General features: G+C 36.5%; 1 protein-coding gene across 1 annotated transcript in view; it reads left to right on the top strand.

Annotated features, from left to right (window-relative positions):
* LOC123252747 (vomeronasal type-2 receptor 26-like) overlaps positions 1 to 15,831 on the top strand; it is a 103,513-nt gene that overhangs the window by 72,530 nt on the left and 15,152 nt on the right. Inside the window, exons 6-7 of the mRNA XM_044681995.1 lie at positions 12,927 to 13,050; positions 15,388 to 15,825. Coding sequence (XP_044537930.1) covers positions 12,927 to 13,050; positions 15,388 to 15,825 — 562 coding nt within the window. The remainder of the gene's footprint in view (positions 1 to 12,926; positions 13,051 to 15,387; positions 15,826 to 15,831) is intronic.

Here is a 15,831-nt window from a genome sequence, read left to right as displayed (position 1 = left end):
TATAATCTTCTGGTTTTCGGCCATAATCTTCTGGTATTCCTTTTCAATCCGGTCATTTCTGGTGTTCAATTTGCTTATCAGTTCATTTGGTTTCTGAGCCTCACTTTCCAATTGCAAGATTCTACCTTTTAAACAGTTATTTTCTTGCCAGATCTCTTCCATTTTCCTTAAAATCTCAGTTTTGAACTCTTCCATAGCTTGTGAGGAGTTTTCCTTATTTGAGGAGAGTCCGGATACTTGTTTGTTCTCCTCCTCTGTTTGCTCGGTTGTCTGGATTTTCTCTGTGTAAAAGTTGTGGAGTGTTAAAGACTTCTTTTTCTTGTTCTGAACTTCCTGAGACTGGGTAGCCATCGTTAGCCCAGCAGCTTCTCAGGTTTGTCCTCGCACTCAGGGTCTGTCCGCAGTCAAGCCCCCTGGTTGAACCCCTTGATTGATCGTCTGCTGGAGGTTTCTTTACAAGTCTCAGGGAGCTGCTTCCACAGTCGTATACCCGTCTGCACTGGTTCCCCACTCTGGGTTTCAGAGCTTTAGCTTGTGGCTGTGTCTGCCTCCACCCATGCCTCCGCCCGTGCCTGCGCTCTGAGCCTGTGCTCTGGGCCCTGCGTCTGCTCTCGGCGTCCTGCTCCCGAGCTCAAATTTTGTGTGTGTTCGTTAGCTTTTTGGGGTCCTAAATCTTGCTGCTCTTAGGAACAGGCCCCGGAGCTGCCAATGACTCGATGGGTGCCCCAAACTTGCTCTATTTCTTTTTAACTGGCTTCGGTGCTATAGGTGTTGTGTGTGGAGGGGGTGGGGGTGGGGTGGTTGCTCAGCCCGCGATTTAGTGAGAGCCATTTCACCCCTTTATAGCATGGAAATGCCTCAATTCCACATACTTTCCAAGTTGTGCCCTGTTGTGGGGTTCCTCCGTTCATCTGGCCTTGTTTTTATGTCCCCTTGAGGAGTTTTGTGTGTTTCAGTCAGGAGAGGTTAAGAGCTGCTTCTTACTCTGCCGCCATCTTAACCAGGAACTCTTGCTATTTTTGCTTTTGTTTTATCAGAGATCTTGATTGATACCATTGAATTTTTTACCTCGCTAAAATAGTACACATGCTACTCCAGACCACATTTTAATTTTAGGTCTTCCTGTTTCAACTCTTTTTCCTTGCACATCACATATTGTTAGATTCTGGTTTCTTAATTGCTCTGCTCTGTTTCTGTTTTATGGGTGAGTCCAACTCATTGATATTTATATTTATGATTACTACCATTGCTCATTTCTCTCCATTGTATTTTCTAGTTTATCCTTCCTATTGTTTTTGTCTGTCCTCTCCTTAAAAGTCTTTTATTTTTTTTGAAATTTATTTGTCTGTATTTTACTTTTTTTATTCCCTTTCCTAAAGCTTCTCTACTGGGTAAAATAACTATATCTAACTTATTGAATGTGTACATATATTCTTCCCTTTTCATACCAATTCTGGTGAGAGTGAGGTTCAACCATTGCCTGTTCATCTACATTATATACCACAATGCACAAGTTTTCTTGGGTGCCTCTTTTATATGAATTAAATTCTCCATTCATGCTCTCACTGATACCAAAATTATTTTCTGGATGTACTCAAGATCATTGCTTCTCAAATCTTCCTCAAATTGTGTTATTGTTTCATTTCTTTATAATTGTTCAGAATGAAACAAATTCTTTCCTTTTTTCCTCCATCAGAATTGTCTTTTATTTTGTTTCTGTTATAAAAAGTATGGTAATCTGAGTGGGTCTAGAGGCAATTTGGGTGTGAGGAAGGATAAAGGGGATATAGGTGATTATAAGGTGATTGGAGGAGGAATGAAGGCACGGGAAGGTTTATAGGAGATAAAGGAAATGGGGTATTTAGGAGAGGGCAGCTCAAACAGGTTTATTCACAGAGTCTAGAGACAGAGGATATTGGGGAAGATAGGCTGAACCCTTCCAGGCAAAGAAATGTTTCTCTATAGGTACAAAGGAGTTGGGCCAGTCAGAAATGTTTTAACTCTGGCTGGAGTGCTTCTCTAGTCAGTTTCCAAAATTCCTCTGGGAAGGAGTCGAAGGGGCTCCTCCATGTCAGTGAAACTGTTAGTAGAGGAAGTCTTGGGTAACCACTTCCTGCCAAGATGGATGCCCACAGTTCCCTTAAGAAAATAAAATGATTCCTTCCCCTTTAGCCCTTGTCTTAATTTTCGACACAATGATTCACCAGAGGGTTTGAATAGGTAACAAGGGGATTTATTAATACCAGGGTCAGTCAGAAGGGGAGAGGGGATTAGGGTTTTCTATCTGCTGCCCGGGAGAGGGGTGATGGTGGGGGATGGGTCACGGAGATGTTTAGACTGAGAGATGTGTTGTTTGGAACCCTGGGGGTCCCATTTAACAGTATTTCACAAACTTCCTGTGGACATGTGGGGGACTTTGAAACTATATTTTCCGTGATCCAATTGATTTCCAGTTTCTGACATGATAATGTGTGGTACAGAGAGTGGGGCATAACAGTTTTGCAGGCTTTACAGAGTTCTTCTGTCAGTTAAGGAGTTTAGAATCTTGGGAAAGAGGGCAGTTGGTCTTGGGAACTCATGGAGAGAGTCAGGGTCCATCTGAGCTCCTTCTTTAGATTGAAACCTGGCCTATATTTTACAGTTTTTCTTTTAAATTTGTTAATTTAGCTAATTCCTTTGAATCTCACTACCCTACCCTTATTCCCACCTTCATTTTCCCTACCTGAATGTCTGAGAAGATTGGAAAGAAGAGTAGATCTGAGAGTTAGTTCAAATCTGTGATAGTTTAGTCAAATAGGGCTTACCTTTGTTACAAATTTACCTTATTGAATCATTGTATCCAGCTTTCCTACCCTTTTGGCTACAAACCCTCTCAGGCTGAAGTAGGCTGGTCCCTACTGAGTCTAACGTTCCTGCCTCCCTTCCCCCACCTGAAGTTTCTCTAAGCGGCTGTTAGGGCTATCTGTCATCCTCTACCCTGCCAATCTACTATAGAAGACAATAAATCCCTTTTGTCTTTAATCAAAACCTTTTGGCTACTTCATTAGTTGATTAATAAGAGAGGGAAGAGGAGAGAGAGAGAGGAATAACATACTCTCGAGTTTGAGGGAAGCTGAAGGTATCCATTTTGGAAGGAAGTGCAACTTCAATATTTCCTTCTAGTCCCTTCCTGTGAAATTGACTAGAAGCCTCAAGTCAATTTCAAGCAGTTCTTAGCTGGCTCTAACCTGGCTCTGTAAAGTGTCCTTTTACTTGAAGGACTCAGTCTATTTCCCTTCAGTGTTTTGTCTCTAACCTGAGTATCCAATCTGTGTTTCCCTGCTGCTATTGCCTGCCTTAGATTAACTCATCCTCTTCCTTGCAACCCTTGGTACCTCAGTGTTATATTCCCTAAACTTGGACATTCCCTTATTTCTCCTACCACCTCAACTACCAACCTTCATCCTTGTACCTTCCTCATCCACTATATTGCCTTAGGGATTCACAAACCCCTATCCACAGTGCCTATTCTTTATTCCAACCAGCTACTACCTATAGCCTAGTCCCTTGATTACCTCCAACCTTGGGTTCCTTGCCTTGCCTTGTTCCCTATTTCTACCAGCTATTACCCTTAGCTTCAGTCCCATATTACATCCTGCAGATTCCCTTATTACATCCTGAAAAATCCCCTTATAACAAATGTCAGACAACTTTTAAGACCTCAGAACTGAATGGGTTTTATTTCTGTTTTAAAAAGACTCTGTATCTTACTGTATTTTGCTGATTGATTTTGTGAATTAATTTTGTTGTTTTTTTGTTGATTTTCCCATTACACTGAACCATTTTAAGCTAATAAGCTATTGGCTGCTAGATTAATTCTGTTTATGATTTATTATAACTCCCAAAATAATGAACAATCTATTAGAACTGGTAAAAGAGGATTTTTGACTGTATAGCTCGTTATTTGGTACTCATATTGTATTTCCTAATTTATTTAAGGTTTCATTTTTTAATGTATAAAAACAATGCTGTTCTAGCTTGATAATTGTGTACAACCTTGGAGATTTTGATGCCTTGAGAATTTAAATTATGATTTTATAAGAGGTTTTAAATTTTACTTTAGATCCTAGTCCCTTCTGTATAAATGATAAGATTTTATATATTTTATTATAAAGAATTGTTGTCTTAAATGGGTAGAAGAAACATGAAAATTTCCTAACCGGGATTTTTTTAAACAGGAAGCCAAGAGATCTCCTATATACTTATGTTAGTCTATATGTCTTAGCCTGCTTTTTTTATCAGAAGGATCTAGTATTCCTGAGGATAATTTAGACCCAGAAAGGTTTTAATAACAGATTTCTTTAGGCTCTGCCCCACAATTACTATGGAGGCAGTAACAGAGTTTATCTTAGCCAAGGTTTGAATTTGTAACAAGTATATGATTTTTTAAACATCACAGCAAGAGATTATAATAATGGATTGCTTATTATTCTTTTTAAATGTGTTATTAGAAATTATGGTACGAATGTGCATTATGAATCTGCTAGTTTTGTAAAACCCATTTACACTCACAGCTCATGCAAAGGCTTAACAGGAGATGAATCTCATTTTTGGATGAAAAAACCCTTCACTAGTTCTAAGCTGTATATATATATATATATATTTGATTTTTAACAACGTTATTTTATTTAATTAGAACAATTGATTTTTCCTTTTTTTCTCATCTTGTATTAGAAGTACATATATAATCATTATTATTCCTTTTTTTGATTTTACAATGATATAAGCTGAATGCAAATATATATTTGCTATATTAGTAATGCATACCGGAAAAGCCTGAGACTATGGTAACCTGCTAATTATTGGTAAATATTATGGGACTGTGATTTAATGCCTCTCTGTCTGTTTCCAGGAGAAGTGCTAAAAGAGCCACGAGGTCATGGAGACTGAATGAGAATCTGCAAAGTGTCCAGGCAAAAGGCCATTCAGATCATGGATTGCCGAAGTTCTATGCCAATACTGAAGGGCTTGAAACTGGGGTTTGAGTTTTTGGAGTCCCAGTCTTTTCTAACATTTTAGAGGAGGAGAGTCCCCTTTAACTTAAATTCCTAGTGAAGCACCTAAGATTGGCTATCATTTATGGCTTATTCCTTGAGAAGTTGAAGGCAAATCAGACCAGAGAAAGACATTCCCCTTATTTCTCTTATATATAAAGAGAATAGCAATTTTCTGTAGTCCTGGCCCTGAATGGGTATTTTCAAATTGCTTAAATCACTTTAATTGGGTCTTGATTCAAGGGCCTGTAATAAGTTTATTTTTCCTTATATTTTTTCACATTTTATATTTCATTCACAAGTTAATTTTTTTCCCTTTTATTTGAATTTTATTCTTTTTATATTTTATTATTTCTTTTGCCAATTGATTCCATTCAACCCCGTGACTCAGCCATGCATCCTTATCTGAGAAATGTGTTATTTAGAATTTTCCCCAGGGGGATTTGTGTTAAGTTTTTTAAAAATCGATAATGTGAAAAAAATACATATATACATTTAACTCTTTTAGGAGTAATTTCAGGGGGAAATGTATAATTCTTAGAAGGAAATGAATGTTTTATAATCAATAATGTAAAGTTTAAATTCTTTTGAGAGTAATTTCAGGCTAAGGATTTTGCCATCTCCCCAGAATCCAGACAATAAACCTCTTTGGTAGAGGCACCATGAAGATGCCTGAAGAGCCTTCACTGGACTATGAAGATCAAAATTGAACTTTGAAGTGCAGTTGATTTGGACTATGGGGAGTTGAATGAGTTGAATGCATTTGTTTTGAATGTATACTCTTATGCCAATAGGGGACTATCCCAAACTGGCTTTTTGTCAATGTGGCTAGTTTTGTCCTTTTCTTTTATCCCCAAATTCCTGTAATTTAGAAGTTGACTATGTTTACAGATCCAGTGAAGAAAAAAGATCAATCTTTTTTTTTTTTTTTTTTTTTTTTTTTTGCTGGATCTCAGGGGGGAAATGTGTTGTTTGGAACCCTAGGAGTACCATTTAACAGCATTTCACAAACTTCCTGTGGACATGTGGGGGACTTTGAAACTACATTTTCTGTGATTCAATGGGTTTCTGGTTTCTGACATGATAACGCCAGACAACGGGAACCAATGTATAGCACAGCTTAAATTTGGAGTTGGGCTTGAGACAATCTCTTTGGCTATGTAGACAAGATGGGGACTGGCGGCAATTCGAATTTTTACAGGCACATGGTCTAATTTATTCTATTAGCATGGCTTTAATTAAAATATTAATTTCCCTAATAATATCAGCCTTTATCATTTTTAAAAATAACAGAGAGCCTGCTCTCCCAGTCAGGAAGATTTGACTGCCTTTTAAGTGAAGCCTTTATCAAATCACTAAAACTAGGGGTAACTTATTTGAGGATACTCTACTTGTCTATAGAAACCAAACCCACAATGTTCAATCACTAAGCCCTCCCTTCCAACCTGGGCCCAAAGGAAATTCAGGGGAAGGGGAGGGATGTAGATGGAAAGATCATGGAGAGGTCCAGAGAAATGAGATAGGTCTAAATTTCCCCAAGACAAAATAAGCACAAGCCAAGGCTGAAACAATTAGGCTAAAGCCAAGCCAAAAGGTCAATGCCAACAGGCTAAGTTAAAGCAAAAGCCTCCAGCCATAGCAAAAGCCAGAAGGCAAAAGCCTCACTAATTGGAACTTCACCTCTATTTATAGCTTCAAGTTCCAACAGGCTTTCTGAAGATTCTAAGATCTTTAACTGACTTTTTGTGACCATTAGAAATTAGAGAAGCAAACAGTTTCTGTTAGCCACCTCGCATTATAATCTGCTCATTTGGTTTTTTGGAAAATTTGCACCTTGCAACATTTTCTGGTTGCTAAGATCTAAAGGGTTACTACTCTTATTCTAAGCTAAATTCTAACTATGCTTTTATTCCTATCTAAGTTTTGTAAAATAAGAAAAGAGTTACTTACTCCTAAACTATGATAAGACTAGTCTAAGTTAAAACTAAGATAGGTTATGGGAAAGGTATAGGAAAGGAATGGGAGTTTTTGTTTTGCAAAAATTTTTGAACAGAAAGGAAAAGCAGATTAAATGCAAACATTCACAGTCTTAAAGCTAACATTTGCTAATTAAAACAAAGTAATAAATTCTATCTATGTACTTATGTAATTTCATGAACTAGCAACAAAAATATCAATTAAGAAGAATTTCTGCAATCTAAGTTTCTAAATTTTAATTCACTTTCTAAAGTTAGTATATGAATATGTTAGTACACTTATGCCTATGTTGGAAATGTTAGTAAGAATAAGTAAGACTAAAATTCTTTGTAAGTCTTTTGGTTAAACTATAGACTTAAGCTATGTACAAAATTTACCAAGAAAATTTAGAAATTTATGACCGTCTTCTAACTTATTAAACTCACTAAGCTGTCCCTGCGTGTTAGTAAAAGTTATTGCTAAGGGTTAGTAAGCAAACATTTACATATATACATTATTTTCAAGAAATGTCAGGTGATTTGAAGAGAAGGTGTCTGAATCAAAGTAAGAGGAAAACTCTGTGATAAGGCTGACAAGCTCTTCTCTCTTAAGTGTAAGTTTATGTTTCACATGTAGATGTGAAATCAGAAAATGTTCTGTGTTGTCTAGTGTGACCTACCTGTGTAATGAAGTGTTACATACTTACTCCACTGGAATTCTTTTGCAAAGTGTATGTAATGTGTGGATGAAATCTAAAGTGTTGGATGCAGTGAGAAATCTGTTGGGTGTAAGTCATGTTTTTCAAATGCATGGGTACAACGCTGCTCTGATGCTCCTCTTCACAGTGTGGTTTGTTGTCCTATACATCTATCGTGTATTTGATCACTGAGGTTTTTTTGTAGTCCTCAGGTTTGTTGTCCTTGTGATGATCTGCGAAGTCAACAATGCTTCACTTGTGTCATTTGATGTTACCCATGAGCTTGTCAACTTGCACTGGAACTGATGTTCTGGTGTGTTGACTTATGTCAGGAACAAAGTTCAAAAGTCTATAAAAGGTGATTAATCCTTTCTTCTTTTTTTGCGGTTTAATAAAGATGATTACAGGTAACAAAAGAGTTCGTGATAAAAATCTTTCATACTTTCATTTATTCGTCTATGTCAGTGTCTAGATCTTTGATTGATTGCAAATCAAATGTGGTGTCTTCTTCTGCCGTTGATTCTTTTCCATTGTCATAATTGTTTACTGATCATTTTTTCAAGTGGTAATTGAGATTGGGATAATCATATGGGTGTAAAATTTGGTGTAATATCTGATTGTTCACTGGTTCTTGGTCTAATTCTGGTTCTGGTTCATGCTCTGATTGTTGTTCTGATTGCTGCTCTGGCTCTATGGTCTTATGTATAGGCTGTGGACTTTCTAAGGATTTATTTGATTGATTGTTTGGTGCTAAATTATCTTTGTGCTGTATAATAACTAGGTCTTGTGGTTGTTGTTGGGACATGTCTTTTGCTGCCTTGACATGGGTGACATGGAACCAAGGATCCCTTCCTTTAACTTTTATTGCACTTGGAGTTGTTAGAATTACCAGAGATGGTCCTTGCCACTTCGGTTCTAACACAGACTTCCTAGTGAAGTTTCTGATATAAACATAATCTCCAAGTTGGAAGTTGTGTAGACTAAAATCAAAGGGTACTCTTTGATGTATTAAGCCAATTTTATGAAATTGGTTTAAGCATTGCTTGAGTAATTTAATGTATTCATAGAGTTTGCATTCCATACCCAGATGTGATAATTTGTGAATGTTTTGAGGTGATTTACCACGGAAAAATGGATGGCCATACAGCATTTCAAATGGTGATAAGTGTGTAATGCTTTTAAGTTGGAATCTGAGGTGGAATAGTGCCAACAGTAAAGCATCAGGCCATTTCATATGAGATTCTCACAGATTTTGGCTACAAGAGTCTTCAAAGATCTATTCACACGTTCAATTTGTCCATTGGACTGGGGTCTGTATATTGAGTGAAGATGTTGTTTGTCTCCTAAGGTCTCCTATACTGTAGCTAAAATCTTATTAGTGAAGTGGGAACTAGAATCAAAAGCAATATGTAAAGGAATAGAGAATCTTGGTATCAATTCTCTCTGTAAGACTTTCACAACAAATGCTGAGATGTTACATTTTGCTGGAAAAGCTTCTGGCCACTTAGTTAATCTATCCACTATCACTAATGCATATCTGTAACATTGACTCCTTGGCATAGTCAATTTGTAGGCATTTGAATGGTGCATAGGCTAGTGGTTTGCCTCAAAGACTGTGGACTATTGTAATTGTCTGGATATATTGCATACAAATTCTGCATCACTGTGAAACTCTCATAACAACTTCATATATGCCCCTTGCATTCCAATACTTAGTTATGGAATGTGCCATGCCCAGACTTCCATAATGCCCTTTTTAGTATAGTGCATTGCAGAAGGTGAAATACAGGGATCTAGGCAACTTAGGTTTTCATTTGCCCCCAGCCAAACTCTGTTAGCTAAGTATGCACCATGATGTTTCATCCAATTCTTCAATTCCTTTGGGGAGTATGCGTTTTTGAGATCATCTTCTTCCACCAAAGATAAGTTCAGAATTGTAAATATTTCACAAAAATTTGGGGAATTTTTGAACCATTTTTATTCCCTTTTTTCTTTATTTTGAATTTTGTCACTATAGATGTCAAATTGTCCTTTAATTCTAAATCCAACTGATCAAATTCTCTACAGAATTTGGATAGAAAATTTTTTTAAATTAAAGAGACTTTTTGCAAGTTGGAATATATTTCCTAAAAATTCTCGCATCAATACACATTTCTTAAGCCTTGACTCTGTGCTATAAACTGTCATAAGTTCTGGGGATATGAGGAAAGGTCCAAGAATGTTCTAGTTTTCAAATCACTGACTATGTAGAAAAGAGGTAATAGTAGGCTTCTGCACATAGAAAGCTCTAAGTTGTCTGTCAATATAACTTTTACCAAAGAACTTGGAATATCAGACATAAGAGATATTTGAAAGAAATTCATGATTTGGTGGAGGGAAGATGAAGTTACTTTTAGCTGTTTGTTATCTAGTATATATGTAAATTTACTGGCCCAATTGCTCTTCTGTAGGCTATTATTTGCTAGAAAATGAGAAGTAGAATACAGAGTGTTAGGAAGATCTCAGTTAGAAGAATTTTAAGAAGCAAGAGAATGAAAGGTTTTCTAAGCTCCAAATGCATTATCAAGCTTTTGGAATTAGGAATAACTCTTTCTTTCCCCAAGGAGTAACCGATTTCTGACCTTTCCTTCAGTTTCACCACTTCCTGAAGTGTGTCAATACTGTCCTTAATGACAAGGATAACTTATGTGTGTATGCTGTCAAGATGGCTGATGAGAGATATGATATCCTGAACTTTAAAGCTTTCCCTGGTCATATTGACACACAAGTGAAAGTTGGAGAAGTAATTCCTCATGACAAAGAATTAATCATTAATGAAGAGGATATAGATTGGCCAGAAGATTTTGCTCAGGTAAGAGGAAGGTGAATAATTTGACCTGCATAAATGATCCTGTTAGATGCCTGGCCACTTTTGTCTCTTCAATGGCCCCAAGAACTTCCCTCAAGATGTTTGAAGTATTTGGGACAAGGCTGAAGCATCTACTGACTCTTCCCTTATGCTCTGAGCAAGATAGAACCTTGATTTCTCTAATTTCTTTTTCTTAATACTCTTTTTCAAAATCTTTCCAACTAGATTGCATAATGATCCAAATTCTTCATATGATGAAAATCTTGAAATTCCCCAGATCAAGTGGACAAATTTGAATAACAATAGGATGGAGAATAAAATCAACTTTTTTTTCCTTCACAGGTTCCTATAGCTACAAAGGGTACCAAATATTGGGCATTCTGCAACAACAGAAACATTAAATCCTGAATTTGTCTTCTCAAGGTTTTCTATATAAAAATTTAAATTAATATAAAAATAATAACTTTAAAATTTTATGGTTTTGTAAGATTTCTTAGTAGCCACTAGGAAATAATGCTATGTGCTATAATAGTTTAGGCTGTTTAAGAAGCAGGCTCTTATTTATTGCCTTGCTACCAGAGGAAGGAAAGGGGAAAGGAAACACAGCCCTTCAGTTTTATCCCTCTGTTTACGTCATTGCATAATGACTGGAAGCCAGTGGGTTTATGGAAAATTTAGTTCAAGGACCCCCAAATTTCCAATAACACATTCCCCACTGAGAGCCAAGGGAGACTGGTCTCTCCAAAGACTCTTGTAATCATAACTAACTTTTAAATTACAGTAATTTGGTGATAAAAAGAAAAGAGATCAAAATCAATGATTCAATGATTGCTATGCGCATTGACAAAAAGCATTTAGGGGGCAGTCCCCTTTGGCATAAAAGTATACATTCAAAACACATGCATTCAACCCCCCATATTTCAACCAGCTGCACCCCAAAATTCACTGTGGATCCTCTTTATGTGGTGTAGGTTTCTGCAGGCATCTTAATGGTGCCTTCTCCAAACAGTTTACTTTCTGGATATTGGGAGGTAAAATGTTTCTTATCCTGAAATGACTCTCAAAAGAATTTAAACTTTACATTATAGATTATAATACATAGCTCTCTGAGGAGAATAATAACATATTCCCCATTGAAGAGGATAGAGACAAACACCCAGATCAGCTAAGGATACATGGCTGAGTTGTGGGGGGTGTATGAGTCAATTATCAAAAGAAATCCAAAAATATCAAAAAATCCAGATAAAAAGGAAAAAAATAACTTGTGGATGAATTATAAAATGTCAAAGATTTATGTGAAAAAATGTAAGTAAGGGAAAAATAAACTTAAAACAGGTCCTTGAATCAAGAACCAATTAAAGTGATTTAAGCAATTGTGCACTTACCCAATCAGTAGCTAACATGATAGAAAATTTCCATATTATAAGAGAGAAAAAAGGACTAGATTTTGTGTGAAAAGGGAAGAGTCATTCCCTCGTTTAGTTTGCCTTTACTCTCAGGGACAGGGGGAGGCAGGATGATAGCCAACCTTTGGTAATTGTCTAGGATGTGGTTCAGAGAAAGCTTGCATCGAATATATGTCAAAACAGTCATGACCTTGAAACAAAAAACCTGGGTTCAAGCCCTTAGTATTGGCATGGAAAGTTCACCAGTCCTACCTGGATTGGTTTGGTCTTTTTTGCCTTCTGCTTCTAGGCACTGGGCAGATTCTCATCAGACCCATTGGGATTGGTTGGTTTCCTTGACCTTGTGCTTCTTTGCACTGTATTGTGGTCTTTTGTCCCCTTCTCCTGGAATCAGACACAATCATTAATCACAATCCCAAAACATTTATCAATAAATGGCAGATTTCCATAGTCTAAAGCTTTTGAGTATGCATTAATATTATAACAAATATATTTTTCTTAAAATTATATTACTGCAAAATCAAAAAAGATTAATATTGATAATGAGTTCAAATACAAAATGAGAGAAAAAAGAAACCCAAATACTGTATTGCACATACAAGGGAAAAGAATAACTAAAGAAGAATGTTTTAAAAATTCAAAAATATATAGCTGAGAATCAGAGAAAGGTTTTTCATCCCCAAAAAGAACCATTTCCTTTTTAAACTTGGCCATGATACATTGTGTGAGTTCAAATGATTTTTACAAATTAGCAGATATATAAAAACATATATATGGGAAAAATGACCTAGAATAAAATAGGAAAAAATAGTAAGAAAATCTCCATTCAGAAATACACCATCCTTGCTCTTCACAACCTTAAATATCTTCTTTTAAGTGGCTTCCATAGGAGGGGTCTGAAATCATCAATGAATACCACATTGCAAGTACCTTTTAGCAATCATTCTTACAATGATATTTTTTCTCTTCCTTTGATGGAAACTCAGACTCCAAGTTCTACATGCAGTGTTAGCTGTGGCCCTGGCTTCAGGAAGACACTTCATAAAAATCAGCCCATCTGTTGCTTTGACTGTACTCTCTGCCCTGAAGGGAAAATTTCCAATGGGTCAGGTAGGTACCTAAAGAGAACTAGTTTTCCCAAATTGCATCCACTGAATTTCTTTAATTTTTAACTTTGGTTTTTAATTTTAAGCTGAAATTTTTTCCATAGATATATGGTAATGTTTGAGTTACATGGTAGTCTTAAGAATATTTACCTCAAAAAGCAAATTTTCATTCACCAAAGCATAGGCCTTGAATATTAAATTCTCCTATTTCCCTCACATACACATTCTTTATTTATTCTTATATTCTTATTTATATTTATTCTGAACATATAAATTAAAGCCAAGCTCATCCTCGGGTTTCAAAATACAGTGAACACTTGATACCTGATTTATGTAAATGTTATAACTTTAAAATATCCTACACATTTCATAATTTTTATAAATCATAGGCAAAATTTCTTCAAAAAAACTGTCTTTATTAGAATAAATTTATTATTTTCTTTTTAAAATAGTTCATTAAATGCATTAGGCCCTGAATGCTTCTAGGGTCAATGGATCAGAAATTGAGATGGCAGGGCCTGGAACCCCCCTCTGATAGTGAGGCAGTTTTTGGGATCTAAATGCTGCTCTTCACAATGCCCTACCTCCCACCTAAGCTAATGCTGGAGGCACGTGGAGTCTCAGAAAAGTCCTTAAAAATAGAAAAAAATGACTTCCAAACAGATTTTTTGGGTTACTCCTGGTTCTTGGTTCAGAAAATCAAAACCTACTCAACCCTTTCTCACCAGTCCAGGATTCTGGGCCATGATGTTGTAGCTCCATAAAGGGAAGGGAAGGAGTGGGTATAGCAAATCTCACTGTCCACACAGCAAGCTCCACAAGGGAAGCACTGGGGAGAGGAGTGAGACTTGAGAGAAGTGATGAGAAGAGAAGGAAGCAGCTTATCAGTAGAAGCAAGGGGCTTAGCAGTCTGGGCAAGGAGTCCCAGGCAGTGTCAGGTAAAAATGGCAGGCAGGAGGGAGATGGCTGGGTACTAAAGCTTTACATTATCACACCAATGGCTGTGGCCTTGAGGCTAATCTGTCCTTTTGTCTATTTAAAAAAAAAACAACGAAAACTACTGACTTTTTTTACTTAAATATTCTTTCTTATCCAAGCTTTGATGGCAAGAAACATGTTTTACTTCCTAATATTTCCACATATTGACTAAATTGAAATAATTCCTCTTGAGAAATGAATCATTTCCAAACCACCACAGTGTTTATATGAATGAATGTTCATTAAATGTCTTTTCCAAAAAAAGCTTTCACTTATATAACTCTAAATTTCACTGTCTAATTTAATCTCATAAGCTTAAATAAACACCTAATTAAAATTATTTAATTTATTAATATTTCAGATAAAAATATACCTAAAACCTCAGGTATTTATGTATATATATAACAAACAGACCTTCTAAGTGCAATGGTCCCTGTTACTGAAGAAATGCAAATTTGTATCATCCTGATGAATGGAAATCATGAAGAAGAGAAGTTTGACATCTATACTTATTAACCTGAAGAAACTATGGAGACATTGTCATAGATGCATAATACAGTTTCTAATTTAAAAATCAAAATATTTAAATTACCAGTAACAATGTAAAGGGAAGAATGTTTGATTTCCAGCAACAAAATCATGGACTCTAAAGAACTGTGAAACCTTGTAATTATGAACTTGCTTAAAGGAATGATATTTTAAAAGGCTTTTTGGTGTTATTTATTATTATATGGCCTTCAACTATAACAAAAATTACACAATAAATTTCTTCTATGTCTCATTACTATTGTGAGAAATCATGATTTTATATATAAAATGATCACTTAGGCCGCAGCTGGGTAGCTCAGTGGATTGAGAGTCAGGCCTAGAGATGGGAGGTCCTAGGTTCAAATCTGGCCTCAGACACTTCCCAGCTGTGTGACCCTGGGTAAGTCACTTGACCCCCATTGCCAACCCTTACCACTCTTCTGCCTTGGAACCAATACATAGTATTTACTCCTAGATGTAAAGTAAGGGTTTTAAAAAAAAAAAGTAAAAAAAATAAAATAAAATGATCACTTAGTCTTTAATGTGACTGGTTTAGTTTTGTCATGAGCTATAAATAGCTTAGTTTTTGTTTAATAAGCATGTTGTAAGTAATGAATAATTTACCAAATATTTTCACCCATATGTGGAGATAGAGAGAACCTGAAATATGAGTTCATTTTATTGAGTCTCTAGACTCCTTGTTCTTCTGACTGAGAAGAAAGAGTCTGAAAAGAAGCTGAACTTTATGTGAAATGACAAAAACTGTTATTTACTGGAGACAGAAATCTATGCCCTTTATAAGCAATAGTGAGATTCATTTTTGTTGTATTCCCAGATGCCGAACAATGTATACAATGCCCTGAAGATCAGTACCCAAGCAAGGAGAAAGATAGATGCCTGCCCAAGACAGTGACTTATCTGGCTTATGAAGAGACTCTGGGAATGATTCTGGCCTCCGCAGCTCTCTGCTTCTCCATCCTCACAACCTTTGTCCTTGGAGTGTTTGTGATGCACAGAGACACCCCCATAGTGAAAGCCAATAATCACAGTCTCAGCTACATTCTGCTCACCTCTCTCACCCTTTGCTTCCTTTCTTCCTTACTCTTCATTGGTCGTCCTACTCCAACCACCTGCCTCTTAAGACAAACCACATTTGCCATTGTGTTCACAGTGGCTATTGCTTCCATCTTGGCCAAAACCATCACTGTGGTTCTGGCCTTTAGGGCCACTAAGCCAGGTAGCAAGCTCAGGAGGTGGTTGGGAGCATCAGTATCTTATT

Source organism: Gracilinanus agilis, chromosome 6 (genome assembly GCF_016433145.1).
Source record: "Gracilinanus agilis isolate LMUSP501 chromosome 6, AgileGrace, whole genome shotgun sequence".
NCBI lineage: Eukaryota > Metazoa > Chordata > Mammalia > Didelphimorphia > Didelphidae > Gracilinanus > Gracilinanus agilis.
The sequence above is the reverse complement of the archived record's forward strand: the minus strand, read 5'-3'. Positions and strand labels throughout refer to the sequence as shown.